This window comes from Rutidosis leptorrhynchoides, chromosome 9 (genome assembly GCF_046630445.1).
Source record: "Rutidosis leptorrhynchoides isolate AG116_Rl617_1_P2 chromosome 9, CSIRO_AGI_Rlap_v1, whole genome shotgun sequence".
In the NCBI taxonomy this organism is placed as follows: domain Eukaryota; kingdom Viridiplantae; phylum Streptophyta; class Magnoliopsida; order Asterales; family Asteraceae; genus Rutidosis; species Rutidosis leptorrhynchoides.
In genome coordinates this window covers 1,286,535-1,307,466 of record NC_092341.1, presented here as the reverse complement: position 1 = coordinate 1,307,466, position 20,932 = coordinate 1,286,535, and the positions used below count along the sequence as shown (strand labels likewise).

Here is a 20,932-nt window from a genome sequence, read left to right as displayed (position 1 = left end):
AAGTAAAGGTAAAGTTTAAGTATAGTAAACGTGTAAAACTATGTACGTATTATACGCGTATAAATATATATAATATTAATTTAAATCGTTATATATATTTAATAAAATAAAATATAAATATCGTTATCTTTATCATACTAGTTAAGTAATGAGTTGTCAAAAGTGGTTCTAGATATTTATAAAAGTTATATACGTTTTAATAATAAAGTTCTTTTTAAACTGAAAACGTTTTTGTACGTTTGAAACTAAATAGATCAATCGATTCTTTATGAGATTCAATCTTCCACTATCCTTTGTCTAGTTCTCAATGATTGACAATTTGTTCTTATTTATAAATTACTTTACCATTTTCCGAATATTGTTAAAATGGAAAGATTTCTCAAATCAACGTGGGCCTTTCAACAGAGACTTGTAATCATAATTTAATATATCTGATAATTCAATCATTTGATCTTATCTTCTAATTCCATTGATAAACATTTTGAAACAGATACAATCATATAAAGTATTTAATCTAATATTTTGTTTACGTTTCAAGTTATAATATATATACACATATACATATATAATCATATTCGTTTAATGGTTCGTGAATCGTTGGAACTTGGTCGAGGTTGAATGAATGTATGAACATAGTTTAAAATTCTTGAAATTTAACTTAACAAATATTGCTTATTGTGTCGGAAACATATAAAGATTAAAGTTTAAATTTGGTTGGAAATTTCCGGGTTGTCACAGTACCTACCCGTTAAAGAAATTTCATCCCGAAATTTAAGTGGAAAGGTCGTGAATGATAATAAGTATGTTTTCATGATACATACGGGCTGAAAATTAGAGTTTTATCATCAGCGAATAATTTGAATAAACAATCCATTTATATGAAGAGTACGAATGAAGCTAACATAGAAGAGTGAAATGAGTAAGTGTAGATTCATCTTATCATTTGACGTAGATATGATTGATTCCCAGATTTCAAGGGATTTGAAGAAAATCTTCTTAATAAGATTTGACTCTCCGGTAATCAAGGAAATTAGGATCCGCTTTAAATGCGATCGTCCATTTTAATTATTCTGTCGGAGATTTTCTTATTAATTTACCTCATTCATTTCCTTACAACTCACACCTTCTGTTGATGCATTTTATGCAAGTTCCCAGACATCTACCCACGTCCATTGCAGGTACAACAGTTTACAGGCCACCATGATTGCTCATTATTATCCTGTGTTTGTATGTGGTTACAGGAACTGCAGGAACGAGATTTAGATGTTTGACTATGTTAGACTTAGTCAGACGTACGAGTGAAGCCTCACTAGTACGGCTGACAGGCTCATACGCACGGTTGATGCTGAGCTAAGTCACAATTACAACCTAAATGAGAAGACACGAGTGAGTGATCACCCGTACGGCTGATGAAGCCAACTCGTACGTGTGATGAATGAATCGTATGGGTGAGTCAACAGCAGGGGTATATAAAGTCTTATGTTCTTCATTTTAGTTTAAGCCTCTTATTTGTTACACACACTCAGATCTAGTGAGCTCCTCCGATTCTCTCTCAGTCCAAATCACCCATGTGGTGAATAATAGCTCTAGGTGTTGATCTAATCACACTTGATTTAGTTGTGGTGTGACTAAATTAATCAAAAAAAAACTTAACCTATTCACTAGAGGGTTTGATTCACTTATTCTGCCATTGTGTGAGTTAAATCTGTTGATTTCTAAGTTCCTAGTCATGTTTCATCACCTTCTATTCTTTCCCCCTCAACTCATATTTTAAAGTATTCATCAATATGCTCCATCCAGCTCTGATTCTCGATATACTTCTAACTTTCATATCGGTCATTCTTCTTTTTCATCTACCGCCGGAAGAATCTATTTACTTCTACTATACTCTTGGGTTTATAGTGTTTCTAGTTCTCCCGTGTCTTTATATTGCTATATGCATCGATATATGGTTTATAATTTCTGGTTTGTCGTTGGGCTTTATATGTTCCCTTATATTTCAAAGTCTTTGCTTCTGTCTTCTATAATCATTATCATTCACAGTTAATGCTCTCTTTTATTTGCTGCAATTTATACCCCAATTTCTATTTCGGAGTTTTGTCCTTTCGTTTCTTCTTCTTGCGATTAAGCACCGCTTGTAATGGTCCAGAATTCACAGATATGAATTTCGGAATGAACATTGTTAATGTTCTAGGAAGAAAATTGTGATGGCACGATCTTGACTTGTCAAATTACTAGAATACCTTGGAAAAGGCCGAATCATCAAGAAATATTTTCTTGATATTTTAGAGGTTAAATAGAATACAAGAGTCGTATAACATGGCACATGATGATGTTATGATCTGTGAATCATCACGTTCCATTTAGAAACTCAGCATGACTTACTGTAATATAATCACATTGATCAAGTGTCATTATATTATACTAATTCATGCTTCAGTTCTCAACACTACTTCAAAATATTCCTATTTTAAACTTGAATCTTTAAGAATTTAGAAACTAAAATAGTTTCTTTTATGATGTAATACAGATAGCGCGAAGAGGTAAATGATTTCAAATAAGAAAAATTAAGAAAATATCTTTAGAAATATGGAGGATATTTATAATGAAAGATATGATGATATTTTAGAATTTCTAATATCAGAGGATGATGAAGAATATTGTCCGCAGGGGTTTAGAGTCAGGAGCAAGGTATTCGTTAATGACTTCAGCAGGTACTGAATCATTTGGATCCTTTAAAGTCAGGTTCAGTCTTTGTAATTTTTCCACAGCCCCCTTCCTACTTTGCTCAATCCGTTTTCCAGTTCCAAAACTTCTCTTTTTCTGCGCTTTGCCAGCACACTTCATCATTATCATCCAGCTTTTACCATTTAAAGTCGTTTATAGTTTTTGCTGCTTCATCAGCATTTTTTCCATTTTCGGAGAACCAATTCGTAGTTCGGAGTATTTTTCAGAAACTTCACATTCAAATTAAGTCCAGAAGATAGACGTTATATATACACATATAACTGTTGGCGCAGACATGCTGCAAGATTTCAAAATACTGATTGCTAATTCCCAATGATTCGTATGGCAATTCTCATTACAAGATGCGAATGAGTAAATGATGGGGTTTCAATGAATAATTATGATGACTTTTTGGAGAGGCTAAAGTCAAAGGGTAATGAAGTTGTTGGTACATCTGCTAATAATATGGTGGAATGTAAAAGGTTCCCTGGTAACGATGGTGTATATCTCAAGGTTATAATAAGGTTAGTCTGACTGAAAAGTCGAAGTTGACTTGCTGGAGCTGTGACAAAACTGGCTACTTTGAATAGGAGTCGCAAAGTTATTTTTGCTAATAAATGCCAAAGAATCTGACGCGGATACGTTGTTTAAACTTTTACTTTGGTTTCAAGAGTTTTTCGGGTACATAACTGTGGGTAACATGTGGTTGGATCATTATCTCGATTGCTCATCATTCGAAGTGTCTTCAGAAATTTTCGAAGGGTTTGAACACAGATTGTAATCATTAACATACATTTGATGTTCTAACACAGTTTTGAAGTCAAAATATAGCTTGTGAAAGATGTAAGGATCTAAGAGTGATGATTTTGGTCATATCTCAAGTTAAATTTTGAGATTTCAAAATCAGAATTTGTAATTAAATTTTGAATGAGTATGGTTGTTTTGATTTCTATAAAAGAATGTATATTGTTGTGAAAGTAGGGAGTATAATGGATGATTTGCTGAATCAGATTCGAAGAATGTAACATATTAATTGTGAATTTATATATCTCTCGGGTATTACCTACCCGTTAAAAAAAATTTCACAATTAATATTTTGTACAAAAGAATTTTATTACAGTCTTTATGAAAATATATATATGTATATTTTCTTCAGATGTAACATAGATTTAATGAGTTAATGTTAAATTAAACTCATTTGATTTACGGTTGAAACTAGAATTGAATAATCCCTAAAGGCTTTAAAAAGTACATAACTTTTACGCAGTATTTCTTTAATGACATTGAAATTATGAATCAATACTTCGTTATTTGTTGATGTATGGTGTTCGGTTCGTGGAATTCTTGTGAATTTCGCAAAGTACGAATGATGTTATCTGAAAAGTTTCGGGTACATTGATGATGAAAGTGTAAAATCAAATATATACTTGATTTATTATGAATTGGAATTTGTTGAATTGCGACAGAGATTGTAGTTAACGCTGGTTAAGTTGCGGCCGAAGGACGTACATTATTGCATATTTGTAATATGAATTAACCGAGTAGTTAAGATTCACACACAATAGCTTAGCACTGAAAGATTTATTTCAATATATATATATATATATATATATATATATATATATATATATATAAATAATATACATATAATTTCTTCAGAGGAAATGAGTTAATTCTTCATAACTCGTTGATACAATATAAACGTTATTGATTCGTAATGATGTCCACAGTGATTCTTGAACTGACGGAGTTTGTGATGTTATCGGTGTTGTTGATTCGGATGTTGACTGTACTGATGATGCTGGTAACGCTGATGGTACTATTGATGTTGTTGGTAAAGCAAGTTTAGCTTGTTAATCACACACCATTTTTGTCAGGGTTTCTACTCTTCCTTCCATCATTTTGGTTCGCTTAACTGATTTATGGTTAGGGCTAGATTAGATAATCTCTAAGACTTTAGAGATTACATAATCGCCGCGGAATGTTTCTCCAATGAAGTTATGAATTAATACTTCGTCAGTTATTGTTGTTGGTACTCCTTGGTATCTATGGTGCGTATGACGTTGATGCTTGTGGGACAGATTGTGAAGTTGAGGTTTACGACGCGGTTGTGGTTGGAGGTGGTAATGGTACTGTTGGCGTTGATGATGGTGGTACTGGTTATGCTGCTGCTGGTGTTTGTAATCTCTGCACCATATTCTCCAAAGCCACTACCCGAGCGCGAAGCTCGTTGACTTCTTCTATTACACCGGGGTGATTGTCGGTTCGGACGAGCGGATAAATAAAATCTAAAATTTGATGTAATATATAATCGTGACGAGATACTCTGGAAATGAGCGAGAAAATGGTGTTTCGGACAGGTTCGCCGGTAAGTGCTTCAGGTTCTTCATCAAGAGGGCAATGTGGTGGATGGAAGGGATCACCTTCTTCTTGTCTCCAATGATTGAGGAGGCTACGAACCCATCCCCAATTCATCCAGAATAGGTGATGACTGATTGGTTGATCTATTCCGGTCACACTGCTTTCGGAGCTTGAATGGGATTCCATTTCGGAATCTGAGTGACTTGAACTGATGACGAATTCCATTTCGTACGATTGGATAAAGGATTTTTTTTCCGATATGAAATGATTTTGGCTAACGGATGGTATTCTAATTACATAGAATATATATATATATATATATATATATATATATATATATATATATATATATATATATATATATATAGATCAAAAGATTTCGTAGATTACGGAGGACTTTGCGGGATATGTCAGGAAAAGTTTAAAGTAACAGATACAATAAGATATGATTTAGCAGATATGCTAAGATATGAATTTTTGTCTATACACTATTCATGCAATCAATACAGCAAGACGTGTCTTAGACTAAAAATGATAAGCAGGTAATTTCCTGAGGATGATAAGTAGTCAATTTTTGACACAAAATGATAAGAAAAACTTTTGACATGTAGATACGGTCGAAGTCCAGACTCACTAATGCATCCTATCGACTTATCAGTTAGACACACTAATGCAGACCTGGTTCGCTAAGACCACCGCTCTGATACCAACTGAAAGGACCCGTTCATATACATTATAAACGATTCACAATAGTTGATTACATTGCGAGGTATTTGACCTCTATATGATACATTTTACAAACATTGCATTCGTTTTTAAAAGACAAACTTTCTTTACATCGAAAATTGACAGGCATGCATACCATTTCATAATATCCACTATCCAACTATAAATTGATTTAATAATAATCTTTGATGAACTCAATGACTCGAATGCAACGTTCTTCGAAATATGCTATGAAAGACTCCAAGTAATATCTTTAAAATGAGCAAATGCACAGCGGAAGATTTCTTTAACATCTGAGAATAAACATGCTTTAAAGTGTCAACCAAAAGGTTGGTGAGTTCATTAGTTTATCATAATCATTTATTTCCATCATTTTAATAGACCACATGAATTTCATTTTCAGTTCTCATAAATATACGTCCCATGCATAGAGACAAAAATAATCATTCATATGGTGAACACCTGGTAACCGACATTAACTAGATACATATAAGAATATCCCCTATCATTCCGGGATCCTCCTTCGGACATGATATAAATTTCGAAGTACTAAAGCATCCGGTACTTTGGATGGGGTTTGTTAGGCCCAATAGATCTATCTTTAGGATTCGCGTCAATTAGGGTGTCTGTTCCCTAATTCTTAGATTACCAGACTTAATAAAAAGGGGCATATTCGATTTCAATAATTCAACCGTAGAATGTAGTTTCACGTACTTGTGTCTATTTCGTAAAACATTTATAAAAGTTGAGCATGTATTCTCAGCCCAAAAATATAAAGGGTAAAAAGGCAAATGAAACTCACCATACTGTATTTCGTAGTAAAAATACATATAACGTCATTGAACAAGTGCAAGGTTGGCCTCGGATTCACGAACCTAAATTAATTATATATATTTATATGTTGGTCAATATTTGTCTAACAAATTAGGTCAAGTCATAGTGTACCACAATCCTAATGCTCGAGACTAATATGCAAAAGTCAACAAAAGTAAATTTGACTCAAAATAATTTCCAAAAATCTATACATGATTAATATATAGTTTAAATATCGTCGTTTTATATTTTTAAATATTTTTAAAAGATTTATTAGAGTAAATAATATAATTTATTTATTAATAAATAAAATTTTATATTAAATTTATATAATAAAATATACTTTTATATATATTAAGTAATAAAATTTATAGGGTTCAATTAATATCATAAAGATAATATGATAGGCATTATTAAAGTAAGTTATTACACGTAGTAAAATATGTTTGTATCACATATTTATTTGATAAAATAATATCTATAATGATAGTAAGTAAAAGTTGTATTATATTGTAATAATAATTATTATTATAAAAATATCAATATTTATAATTACTAAGATGACATTATGATAAAACGATAATTCTAATTATGATAACTTTAATATTTACGATAATTTTTAATATTATCTTTAAAATAATAATTCTATTTAAAATAATAATAATAATGATATTTTATAGTAACAATGACATTTCTATTAAAATGATAATTTTTGTTAAAATGATAGTTTTAATACTAACGATACTTTTAATAATAATAGTAATGATAAAAATAATAAGAACGATAATTTTATCTAAATTAATGTCTTATAATATTTTAATTTCATCATGATACTCTTACTCATTATTTCCTAATCGTTTCGTTTAATAGCTTTTAATCGTCTTTTATATCGTGTTCATAATAATGATAATAATAGTAATCAAAATATTTAGGTGTTACAATTATTTATTTTAATTACACTAATATTAATAATGATAGTTACTATAATATTATTAACGATAATACTAATAATTATCTTAATGATAATATAGTAATAATAATAATAACAATAACAATAACCATTTTTAAATAATGATATATATATATTAATAATGATAATAATAATAATAATACTAATAATAATAATAATAATAATAATAATAATAATAATAATAATAATAATAATAATAATAATAATAATAATAATAATGATAATTGGATAATAATAATAATAATACTAATTATAACTTTAACGATAATAACGATTGTAATAAAAAAAACAATTTTTAATGATAAATCCCTTTTATTGATAAAGATAATAATAATGATAATAATAAGATAAAACTAGAACGACGATAAAAATGACGATAATAATAATCATTTTTAATAAAAATATCGAAAATTCAATTGATTATAACTTCTAATCCGTTCATCGAAACCATTCGATATCTAAAGGAAAAGTTCTTAATTTTTCGCTAGCTTTCCAAGGACATGCATATCTTATACCTTATCTCAACCGCAAGTGTAACTAATTCAAGATTCAACCTAACCTGTCTAAGGGCAATATCAAAAGTACAAGCATGCATAATCCTAAATACTCGAGCACTAGTCAGGGATACACTATTAGTATGTAAAAGTTAAATTATGAGTACTCACGTATCAATATTGAGATTCAATATTGCAGGAAAGGTACGTAGACGCAACGGAAATGATAAACACTATATTGACCTCACGAGCATACCCATGAACCATACTCAATCACCTCCATAGCTATAACCCATAATTTCCTTAATCCTATCCTACTCGAAAAACAATTTTGAACTCACTCGGACAACACTCCGTCGTAATATTTTATGTATACTAATAATAACTTGAAATAATACGGAGTAAATATATATATGTAAATCGATTGAGAGAGTTTAGAGAAAAATATTTTTAAATTTCTATGAAATAATGAAACCTATTGAATTCTATTTATAATAGATTTTTGAATTATTAAAGTGAATTATTAAAGTATGAATTATTAAAGTGAATTATTAAAGTATGAATTATTAAAGTGAATTATTAAAGTATAAATTATTAAAGTATGAATTATTAAAGTGAATTATTAAAGTTAAAGTAAAGTAAAAATAAAGTAAAGGTAAAGTTTAAGTATAGTAAAAGTGTAAAACTATGTACGTATTATACGCGTATAAATATATATAATATTAATTTAAATCGTTATATATATTTAATAAAATAAAATATAAATATCGTTATCTTTATCATACTAGTTAAGTAATGAGTTGTCAAAAGTGGTTCTAGATATTTATAAAAGTTATATACGTTTTAATAATAAAGTTCTTTTTAAACTGAAAACGTTTTTGTACGTTTGAAACTAAATAGATCAATCGAGTCTTTATGAGATTCAATCTTCCACTATCCTTTGTCTAGTTCTCAATGATTGACAATTTGTTCTTATTTATAAATTACTTTACCATTTTCCGAATATTGTTAAAATGGAAAGATTTCTCAAATCAACGTGGGCCTTTCAACAGAGACTTGTAATCATAATTTAATATATCTGATAATTCAATCATTTGATCTTATCTTCTAATTCCATTGATAAACATTTTGAAACAGATACAATCATATAAAGTATTTAATCTAATATTTTGTTTACGTTTCAAGTTATAATATATATACACATATACATATATAATCATATTCGTTTAATGGTTCGTGAATCGTTGGAACTTGGTCGAGGTTGAATGAATGTATGAACATAGTTTAAAATTCTTGAAATTTAACTTAACAAATATTGCTTATTGTGTCGGAAACATATAAAGATTAAAGTTTAAATTTGGTTGGAAATTTCCGGGTTGTCACACTTTATTCAAGAAAACGTTGCATTCACAAAACCATCATCATGTATCTATTTTGATTGCATTGTCAACGGAAGTATTATTGTAAACTATTATTTACGGTGATTGTCTATATGTAGAAATCATCAGATGTCGAAAACCTTGGATTTAAATATTCATTATGATATACCTTTTTCAAAGAATGCAATGTTTATAAAACGTATCATATAGAGGTCAAATACCTCGCAATGAAATCGATGAATGACGTATTCGTCCATATGGATTTGGAGCGATCGTCACATAAGCTGTACTTGATGCTTGTAGTGATGTCCACCTAGATATTGTCATTCACTTAGCGTTATGCTAATTCCCCCAAAGTGTTTTGTCCTGCAGGTGTATTAACAGCTTTTGGTGGGTTTTGTCGGGCAAGCTGCAGATGTTTGACACAGTGTCACTCTGATGTGTTTTGTATTAAACAATATGGTTAAATGGCTTGTATTAATAACGTAACACCTGTGATTTTATGTAATCATATAAGTATGTACTTATATATGATATGTAAATTAATAAGCCTTCCGCTGTGAGTGTATTTAAAAAAAAATGTATGTAAAAAGTACGGTGTTACATATATATGCTGGGCGAACAACTACTTGAAGACAACAGAAATAATCAGGAGACTATGGTAAATAATTTGATTCCTATATCGCTTGGGATTCTAACATGGAGAATAAAAAGGAAACGGCTCCTGGTTCATGTTGAGTTAGATAGAATAGGTTTGGACCTCGATTCGATTCGTTGTCCTTTATGTGATGGCTCACTAGAAACGGTTGACCATGTCATATTTTTTGCAAGAATGTCAAGAGGTGTGGGAAAGGATTTATAGGTGGTGGGGATTCAAGAACTTTTCTAAATTTAGTGTTGGCAATATTCTCAATGGTGACGGATAAAGTATTGGAACGAAGGAAAGAAATAAAATATGGTAAGGAGTCGAATGTGTTTGTAGTTACTTGCTTCGAGAAATCGAAATGAAAATACATTTCGTAACAAAGTTTTGACGGCTTCAATGATCTTTAACGAAGTAAAAATTAAGAGTTTTGAGTGGATCTCTAGAAGGTACAAAACGAAAATAATCGAGTGGCAACAATGGCTTCTTAATCCTAGTTTATATTATGGGTTTGTGTTCAAACAGAACTGGAGTGGGTTGATTTTACCACTTTAAGTGGGTTGATTTTTACCTTTCTAAGTGCATGATATGTTTGTGTTTATGTACAATATGTGGTCCAGCGGTTGGTGGTCTGCTTCCTTTAGGACATGTCAGAAGTTCGCCCCCCGTTGGCTACATATTAAAAAACACAATTTCATCTCTGCCATGAAGTATCCACCCATGATGAGGTTTCCTTGGATCGGTTTCAAGGTTTCCTCCCGGGCATGATGAGGCGGGGTTATTATCGCTGCATCGGTATAGTCGAAACAGGAGATGATCGCAGCGGGTGGTTTAGTCCCACTCGGGTGATCCCAATCGCTGTCAAAAAAAAAAAAAGCAGCATGAGCCTCACATGCTTTTGTACAATATTTGATGATTTGTAAAATATAGTTGGCTTTTCTAAAAAAAATAACAACTTTTAATTAATTGAAATCAAGGTTGCAAACACACGCGAGACGGGGTCGAGACGGTCGGGTTTTAAAAAGGCCGAGACGTTCGAGACGGGGTCGAGACAGGAGTGGAGACGGACGTTGACCAAAAGTTGACTTTTAAATATATAAGCATATAAATGTATATATGTGTATTAAAGCAAAAAAACTTTAATTGATTAATTTGTACCCATAATCGCTATCACCGTTAATATAATACAGAAAATTCAAACTAAAATACGACAAATTTGATCGATTTTACCGACTTTATGGCTTTCCGAATTTTGAGAGACTTTGACCTGATTTTTTTCAACTTTGACCCGAATTTTGACCGTTGAGTGTCATATTAGACGGTTTTCTTCGAGACGGGACGAGCTAGTCACCAAACCGTCGTAACGGGCATCGCAACAGCTCGAGACGGGGTGTTTTGCAACGGTGGTTGAAAACAAAATAAATACTTGAAATGAGACACTTAAAATTGGTTAAATGTGTTATAATTCAGTAGGCTTATAACTACCTTTAGTGGTTTGATTCTTGATGTTATAATTCAGTAGGCTTATAACTACCTTTAGTGGTTTGATTCTTGATGTTATAATTCAGTAGGCTTATAACTACCTTTAGTGATTTGATTCTTGATTTAGAATACTAATAATGAAGTGTAAGAACAAAGATGATAATGGAGAGAAAGAAAGAAACACTTTGTAAGTGTGAGAAATGGTGCAAGTTTAATGCTTGCATTCATGAGTATTTATAGCCTAAAATCTCAATATAAAAATACATACTTTGTGTACCAAAATTGACTATATGTATACACCAAAATTGACTATCCATATCTATATTATTATTATTATTATAACACTCCCCCTTGGATAGCAATTTTATTTTGTTGAAGATCAACTATAAATTACTGCCTCGTTAAAAACCTTGCTAAAGAAAACCCAGTGGGAAAAAACTTTAGCTAAGGGAAAAAGAGTGCAGCATGGAGTTGACTCCCCCTCAAGTAGACATCGCTTCAGCTGTTACATCTTTTGAACATGTCTCATGCCAATGTTATGAACGTGTGTTCTGAAAATAGCAGTTGGAAGTGCTTTCGTGAAAAGATCAGCAGAGTTTTTGCTAGATTGCACATATCTCATTTCAATCTGGTTGTCCTTAATGAGATTTTGAGTGTATGAGAAGAATCTAGGTGGTATGTGTTTTGTTCGGTCACTTTTGATATACCCTTCTTTCATCTGTGCTATGCAAGCTGCATTATCTTCATAGATAGTTGTTGGACTTTTATCGCGTTCTAGTCCACAAGAATCAGTAATGAGTTGTGTCATTGATCTCAACCAAAAACATTCTCGAGTAGCTTCATGTAATGCAATCACTTCGGCATGATTTGACGATGTAGCAACAAGTCTTTGTTTTTGAGAACGCCATGATATTGCAGTACCTCCATTTAGGAATACATATCCAGTTTGAGATTTAGCTTTATGTGGATCAGATAAATAACCTGCATCTGCATAACCAACCAAATCTTGTTTTGATTCGTTAGAATAAAATAATCCTAAATCAGTAGTTCCTCGAAGGTATCGAAATATGTGTTTGATCCCATTCCAGTGTCTTTTGGTAGGAGCAGAGCTGAACCTTGCCAACAAATTAACTGCAAAAGAAATGTCAGGTCTTGTACAATTTGTAAGATACATAAGAGCTCCAATTGCACTAAGATATGGTACTTCTGGTCCAAGAATGTCTTCTTGATCTTCACATGGACGAAATGGATCAGCTTCAACATTGAGTGATCTAACAACCATAGGAGTACTTAATGGTTTTGCCTTGTCCATATTGAAACGTTTCAAAATCTTTTCAGTATATGTTGTTTGATGTACAAGTAAACCATTAGGCATATGCTCAATTTGTAAACCAAGGCAATACTTGGTTTTTCCGAGATCTTTCATTTCAAATTCTTTCTTTAGAAGTTGAATGGCTTCATGGATCTCTTTATTTGTACCTATGATGTTAAGATCATCAACATAAACAGCTATGATCACATATCCGGATGTTGTTTTCTTAATGAAAACACAAGGGCAAGTAAGATTATTTGTATACCCTTTGCTTATCAAGTAATCACTTAATCGGTTATACCACATACGTCCCGATTGTTTTAACCCATATAAAGATCTTTGTAATTTAATCGAATACATTTCTTTGGGTTTTGCATTTGATGCTTCTGGTACCTTAAATCCTTCAGGTATCTTCATATATATATCACTATCAAGTGATCCATATAGATAAGCAGTCACAACATCCATGAGATGCATTTCTAAATTTTTAGAAACTGCCAGACTGATTAAGTACCTAAAAGTAATTGCATCCATAACAGGAGAATAAGTTTCTTCATAATCAATTCCCGGTCTTTGAGAAAAACCTTGAGCTACAAGTCTAGCTTTATACCTTGTAACTTCATTTTTCTCATTTCTTTTTCGGACAAAAATCCATCTGTATCCTACAGGTTTCACATCTTTAGGAGTGAGAATGATGGATCCGAAAACTTTTCTTTTATTGAGTGATTCTAATTCAGCTCGTATTGCTTCTTTCCATTGAGCCCAATCATGTCTATTTTGACATTCAACCATAGATGTTGGTTCTGGATCATCATCATTATTCATGATGTCATATGCAACATTAAATGAAAATTTCTCATCAAGATTTTTCATTTCATTTCGGTTCCATAATATTTTTGAATATGCATAATTGATTGCAATTTCTGTATTGACATCATCAATCTCCTCTGCAGTAGGAGTACTGATTTGTGGTTCTTCTTGAACACTTTCTTTTACTTCATTATCAGCTGATTTTCTTTTTCGAGGATTTTTATCCTTTGAACCGATTGGTCTTCCACGTTTCTGACGTGGCAAAGATTCATGAGTGACGTTATTGCCAGCTTTTGGAATTTCAATTCGAGCTGGAGTATTTACTGCTGGTATATATGATTTTGTCACCGTTTTTGTATCTGTAAATGCATCAGGCAATTGATTTGCAAGTTCTTGTATATGCATTATCTTTTGAACTTCTGTCTCGCATTCTTTTGTGCGAGGATCAAGATACTTTAATTGAGGTTCACACCATGAAACATCATTTTCTTTATTTTTCATTTCTCCCCCTAATCTAGGGAACAATGTTTCATTAAAATGACAATCAGCAAAACGTGCTGTAAAAACGTCACCTGTCATAGGTTCAATATACCTTAATATTGAAGATGTTTCATATCCAACATATATTCCCAACCTCCTTTGAGGACCCATTTTTGTACGTTGTGGTGTCGCAATTGGAACATACACTGCACAACCAAATGTTCTAAGATGGGAAATATTTGGCTCTTGACCAAAAGCAAGTTGTAGGGGGGAATATTTATGACTTGCACTTGGTCTGATGCGAATCAATGCAGCAGCATGTAAAATTGCATGACCCCATATAGATACAGGGAGTTTTGTTCTCATTATCAATGGTCTAGCGATTAACTGTAAACGTTTAATCAATGACTCGGCTAAACCATTTTGTGTATGCACATGAGCAACAGAATGTTCAACAACAATTCCTATAGACATGCAATAGTCATTAAATGCTTGAGATGTAAATTCACCAGCATTATCAAGTCTCACCCTTTTAATGGTGTAATCAGGAAAATGAGCTCTCAATTTAATAATTTGGGCAAGAAATTTTGCAAATGCCACATTACGGCTTGATAACAGACAAACATGAGACCATCTGCTAGATGCGTCTATTAGAACCATGAAATATCTAAATGGTCCACATGGTGGATGAATTGGTCCACATATATCACCTTGAATTCTTTCAAGAAACATTGGTGATTCTTTCTCAACCTTAAGTGGTGAGGGTCTAGTTATCAATTTTCCAAGAGAGCAAGATGTACATGGAACCATTGTATCATGATGGATTTTTTTATCCTTTAGTGGATGTCCATGAGTACATTCAATAATCCTTTTCATCATTGTTGATCCTGGATGGCCTAATCTGTTATGCCATAAACTGAATACACCAGGATCAATATATTTTTCGTTAACTATCATATGTATTTCTGGTACATTTATATGTGTATAATGTAATCCAGAACTAAGTCTTGGTAGTTTTTCAACCACATGACTCTTGTCAGTGATACTTAAATATTTCTCATTTTCTGTTGTCACTGACTGATAATCATACCCGTTAAGGTATATGTCGGAGAAACTCAATAAATTTCTGCTTGACTTGGGAGAAAATAAGGCATCATTTATTAAAAATTTTGTACCATTTGGTAGTATGAAATTTGCCTTTCCTATCCCTTTTATCAAGTTAGCAGGTCCTGATATTGTATGTATAGTTCCTTCCGTTGGTTTTAGATCAATAAAATATTTCTCGGATTTAAGTATAGTGTGTGTAGTTCCACTGTCTGCTATACAGAGATCTCCACCACTTGATTGATGTTGTATTCCAGCAAAATTCATATTGAACTTCATATATAAGAAATAAATAGTGAGTACATTAATATTACACAATATTTTAAACGCAAATAGATAGTACTGAAACATTTAGCAAACATAATGACAAAGACAGACGATATTAAATCGTTTATTTTTCAAAAGACACACAACTTAAACATTCAAGAAATCTTCATATAAATCAGATGGTTTCTCAGTGACTGTTGGATCAATATTATCCACAAAATTTACTTCCTTTTCTTTACCTTTCAGCGAATCCTGATACATCTTAACAAGATGTTTAGATGTTCGGCAAGTATTAGCCCAGTGGCCCATTCTACCACATCTGTAGCAAGATTCTTCAGAATTTTTAGAAGAATTTTCTTCAACATCTTGTTTAATGGGCTTGTTTTGTGGTTGATATTTATATTTTCGTGGATTACTATTTCTTTGACCACCACGGCCACGACCACGACCACGTCCACGCCCATTACCATTACCATAAGGATGGTTTCTACCATAGTTATGGCTTTTGGCATGATGATGGTGATGGTTATTATAACCACGACCTTGCCCGCGTCCTTGTCCCTGTTTATAATTATTTGCAGTATTTGCTTCAGGGATTGCAAGTGTACCAGTAGGACGGGATTGCTGATTTTTCATTAATAGCTCATCATTTTGCTCTGCAACTAAGAGATATGAATTAAGTTCAGGATATGTTTTGAACTTTAGCATTCTCAAATTTCTTTGCACTGTGATGTTTGCAGCATTCATTGTGGAGAAAGTTTTCTCCATCATGTCTGCATCACTAATTTCATGTCCACAGAATTTAAGTTGTGAACATGTATTATACAGAGCTGAGCTGTATTCATTTACTTTCTTAAAGTCTTGGAACCTTAATGTTCTCCATTGTTCCATTGCAGCTGGAAGTAAAATTTCTCTTTGATTATTGAATCTGCTTTTGAGACCTTCCCATAAAACATGGGGATCTTCTACAGTCACATAATTATTTTGTAAGCATTCATCAATATGTTGATGAATAAAGCAACATGCCGTAGCTTGTTCTTTTTCAGAACAAGTGTTGTTTTCATTTATGGTTTCAAGAATGCCCATTGATTTAAGATGCATTTTTACTTTTATAACCCATGGCATGTAGTTGTTTCCAGTTGATTCTAAAGGAGTAAATTTAAGCTTTTCCAGATTCGACATTTTCTATTATCAAAAATTAAAACAAACATCATGATAAATTAGAGTCAATTTATATTCATAAGTATATAAACATTAAACATAAATTTAATATAACATAAATGATAAGTAGGTGACAGTGTCGACCATGTGTAAGCAATCATAAATAAATGTTATATAACAAAAATATAAATATTAGTAAACATAAATGAAAATTTGGCGACAGTGTCGACCATATATTTTTTCAGGTGGTATAACCGACCTATATCATTCTGGTGGTATAACCGACCATATATCATTTTGGTGGTATAACCGACCATATATCATTTTGGTGGTATAACCGATCATATATCATTTTGGTGGTATAACCGACCATATATCATTTTGGTGGCAGAGCCAACCATATTTAGTATTAAGATTATCGTGCTGATAACGTGTTATAATTCAGTAGGCTTATAACTACCTTTAGTGGTTTGATTCTTGATGTTATAATTCAGTAGGCTTATAACTACCTTTAGTGGTTTGATTCTTGATGTTATAATTCAGTAGGCTTATAACTACCTTTAGTGATTTGATTCTTGATTTAGAATACTAATAATGAAGTGTAAGAACAAAGATGATAATGGAGAGAAAGAAAGAAACACTTTGTAAGTGTGAGAAATGGTGCAAGTTTAATGCTTGCATTCATGAGTATTTATAGCCTAAAATCTCAATATAAAAATACATACTTTGTGTACCAAAATTGACTATATGTATACACCAAAATTGACTATCCATATCTATATTATTATTATTATTATAACAAAATGTGTGCTACTAAACACACGTTTTCAAAACATTATGAATAATAAATTAACGGCGTCAATTAACGGCTTCATCCGTCGACGTCAGTAACCGTTACGTTAGAAAGAGATACGGCCAATAGACGGCGTTGGATTGCCATACGCGTTCTAAAAAAAAAAAATGAATAAATTAAAATTCCCCCCAAAGAAGCTTTATTGACCGTCTTCTCCGATTCAAACAAAACACTTTCTTCTCTTCTTGAAGAAGATCGCACACTCACACTCATTATTATAATCAATATAAACGTTGATTCGGGTATAATTCTAAACCCCAATTTTCCATAAACAACCCCAAATTCACTCATCCACCAAAGTTATGATTTCTTGTTTCAAGAATCCCTCAAAAACCCTAACCCACCATTTTCAAGAAAGAAATTAAAATGGCGTCAATCAGAAGCGGTTTCTTCTTCCTTCTAACGATTATCACTCTAATTGCGAATACTACGCTAGCCCAATCCGATCATCAAAGCAATCGTAAGTAAAATCTCCTCAAAGTTGTGTTCTTTAATAGATTTCATTTTCTTGAATCACTAAAAAAAATCATTTTCGTGAATCGTTATCCAACAGGTACGGCTTACATGGAATTCGTAGTAAACGCAACGCAACTTCCGTTACATGACACTTACGATTACATAATAGTGGGTGGTGGTACGGCTGGTTGCCCACTTGCAGCCACATTATCAAAAAAATATCGAGTCTTGCTTCTTGAAAGAGGTGGTGTTCCTTTTACAAACCCTAACGTCATGACTCGTGAAGGTTTTCTTCCTTTACTCACTCACTTTGACCAATTTGACTCACCTGCACAAACATTCACTTCAGAAGACGGTGTCCCTAATGCCCGTGGTCGTGTTCTTGGCGGCAGTAGCGCCATTAATGCCGGGTTTTACAGTCGAGCAGATGAAGATTTCTACAAAAGATCTGGTATTAATTTTGATTCCCATGTGGTCCAACGTTCTTACGAATGGGTTGAGAAAGCAATTGTCTTTAAACCTGAGTTACAGACGTGGCAAACTGCAGTTCGTGACGGGTTGTTGGAAGCTGGTGTGGAGCCTTTTAACGGTTTTACGTTTAATCATACTCGTGGTACCAAGATTGGCGGGTCAACATTTGATAGCAGTGGTCGTAGACATAGTGCTGCTGATCTTTTAAACTTGGCTACTGCAGCGAATATCAAAGTGGGTATCCACGCTAGCGTTGATCGGGTTTTATTCGCTCCTTCGTATTCATTGACGTCTAGACAGACTGCTATTGGGGTTGTATTTCATGATCTTCTTGGTGGATATCATCATGCTATGTTAAAGGATGATGGTGAGGTGATTTTATGTGCTGGTGCGATTGGGACACCGCAGTTGCTTATGTTGAGTGGTATTGGGCCGCGACCTTATCTTTCTTCTTGGGGGATACCAGTTGTACGTCACTCGGCATATGTTGGGAATTATATGTATGATAACCCTAGAAATGGCATATCAATTGTGTCACCAGTTCCACTGGAGCATTCTCTGATACAGGTTGTGGGGATAACAGATTCAGGTGCTTATCTTGAAGCAGCCTCTAATGTGTTTCCTTTTTCATCCCCTGCATACTCTGTTTTCCTCAGGCCTTCGTCTTCTCCGTTGTATCTTACTGTTGCTAGCATTATGGAGAAGATTATCGGGCCCCACTCTTCTGGGATGCTTCGATTGGCATCAACAGATGTGAGGACAAATCCCATTGTGCGATTCAACTATTTCAGTAACCCTGTGGATCTTGAGAGATGTGTGAATGGGACCAGAAAGATTGGAGACTTGCTTAGAAGCCGAGCAATGGATGATTTTAAGTTCTGGGAATGGTCTGGAACGGACTTCAGATTTGTGGGTCCTGCCTTGCCGGTTGACCAGTCAAACAATATCTTGATGAGAGAATTCTGTCGACAAACGGTGAGCACAATATGGCATTACCATGGAGGTTGTGTTGTTGGGAGGGTTGTAGATCACAATTTGAAGGTTGTGGGTGTTCGTTCTCTTCGTGTGGTTGATGGTTCCACATTTACCATCTCACCAGGGACCAACCCACAGGCTACTCTTTTGATGCTCGGCAGGTAATAACCATTTTGTTGTTCTAATAATCAGTGATGTCATTTTGTTTCGTATGAGTTGGCATTCACATCATTGTTTGTATAACACTATAATGTAATATAACAATTGTTGGCATTTACTGCAGGTACATGGGGATGCAGATTTTGAGACAGAGAATGGGCAAGTCAAGCGCTTGAATTCTCTTGCTCACTTGTTGCTGGTGATGTTTCTGCAATATATAGATTGCAGGTTGTGCTGATGTATAAATATACACTACTAATTCATTCTTTGAACAGCTATTGTTACTACTTGTATGTTCAAGTCTCCCGGCCTTTGTTAGTCTTACATACTTAATGCATTAGAGTCTGAGTCCTAGGCCTAGCGAACCAATGTATTGTCTTCAGATTCTCCCTGTAATTGGCTTGAGGCAGGTTCAAGGTTTTGCAAACTACCCATGTATAGCTAGTTAGTTCTAAGAGGTTAAAGTTTTTGTCTTTGTGATTGTTCTCCATGTGTTTTATTTACAAACTATCCGAAGAATTGTATTGAACTCACCAAATCAAGCTAGAATGGGGACAAACCCTTTTTGCATGCTTTCTTATGTGTTTTTGTTCAACCTAGACTTGGCCTAATGGCTAACTTAGTAGACATCTTATACATAATATGGTCACATGTTAGTGTTTTGAGTCTCCTGTTGAATGGGCATAATTAAGTGTTTATTAGTCATGGTTGGAATTTGTATAAGTTGTCACTGTAGATGTTTGATGCCTTCCAATTTTGGGTCTAGTATGGTGTGTTTAGAGCGCTGGGAGTGGAGGTCAGTCGCCTCCCCGTCTCACCCCTGCGTCTCCAATTTCCCACTCCCCACATCCGTCGCACACCTTCGTTTCACTTCGGTCAGTCCTCCAGGCGACGGATGTTACCCACTTTTTTTTTATTTTTGCTTTTTTTTTTTCCAAAAGGATAATTTATTAAATATAATAAAATATTATTTTAACACACTAACTAACACACTAACTGACATAGGTCACCACTCCCCATTTTTTCTGACTCATCAAGTCGCGCCTGACATTCCAAGTGACCTCAGTCACCACTCCCAGTGCTCTTAGTCTTCTTCTTAGTGCCTAGTCTTCAAGACTAAACCATGGGCACGATTTAGTCTTGAAGAATGTCGTAAGGGTTTGGAGTTGAACAAGATGTGTATGGGTGTTTATGTGTATTTATGTGCATATGTTGTCATGGTTCTGCTTAGGTTCAATCTTGTAGTTTTATCACTGATGTGACGTTGACGTGACAGAAAAAAAAAATTT

At 33.3% G+C, this 20,932-nt stretch overlaps 1 protein-coding gene across 1 annotated transcript; it reads left to right on the top strand.

Annotated features, from left to right (window-relative positions):
• Positions 1-17,936: 17,936 nt before the first annotated feature.
• On the top strand, positions 17,937-20,096 carry LOC139867326 ((R)-mandelonitrile lyase-like). Its single transcript, XM_071855689.1, has 3 exons — positions 17,937-18,042; positions 18,136-19,645; positions 19,768-20,096. Exons 1-3 carry the CDS (start codon positions 17,949-17,951, stop codon positions 19,817-19,819), a joined length of 1,656 nt encoding a protein of 551 aa, XP_071711790.1. The 5' UTR covers positions 17,937-17,948; the 3' UTR covers positions 19,820-20,096.
• Positions 20,097-20,932: the final 836 nt, after the last annotated feature.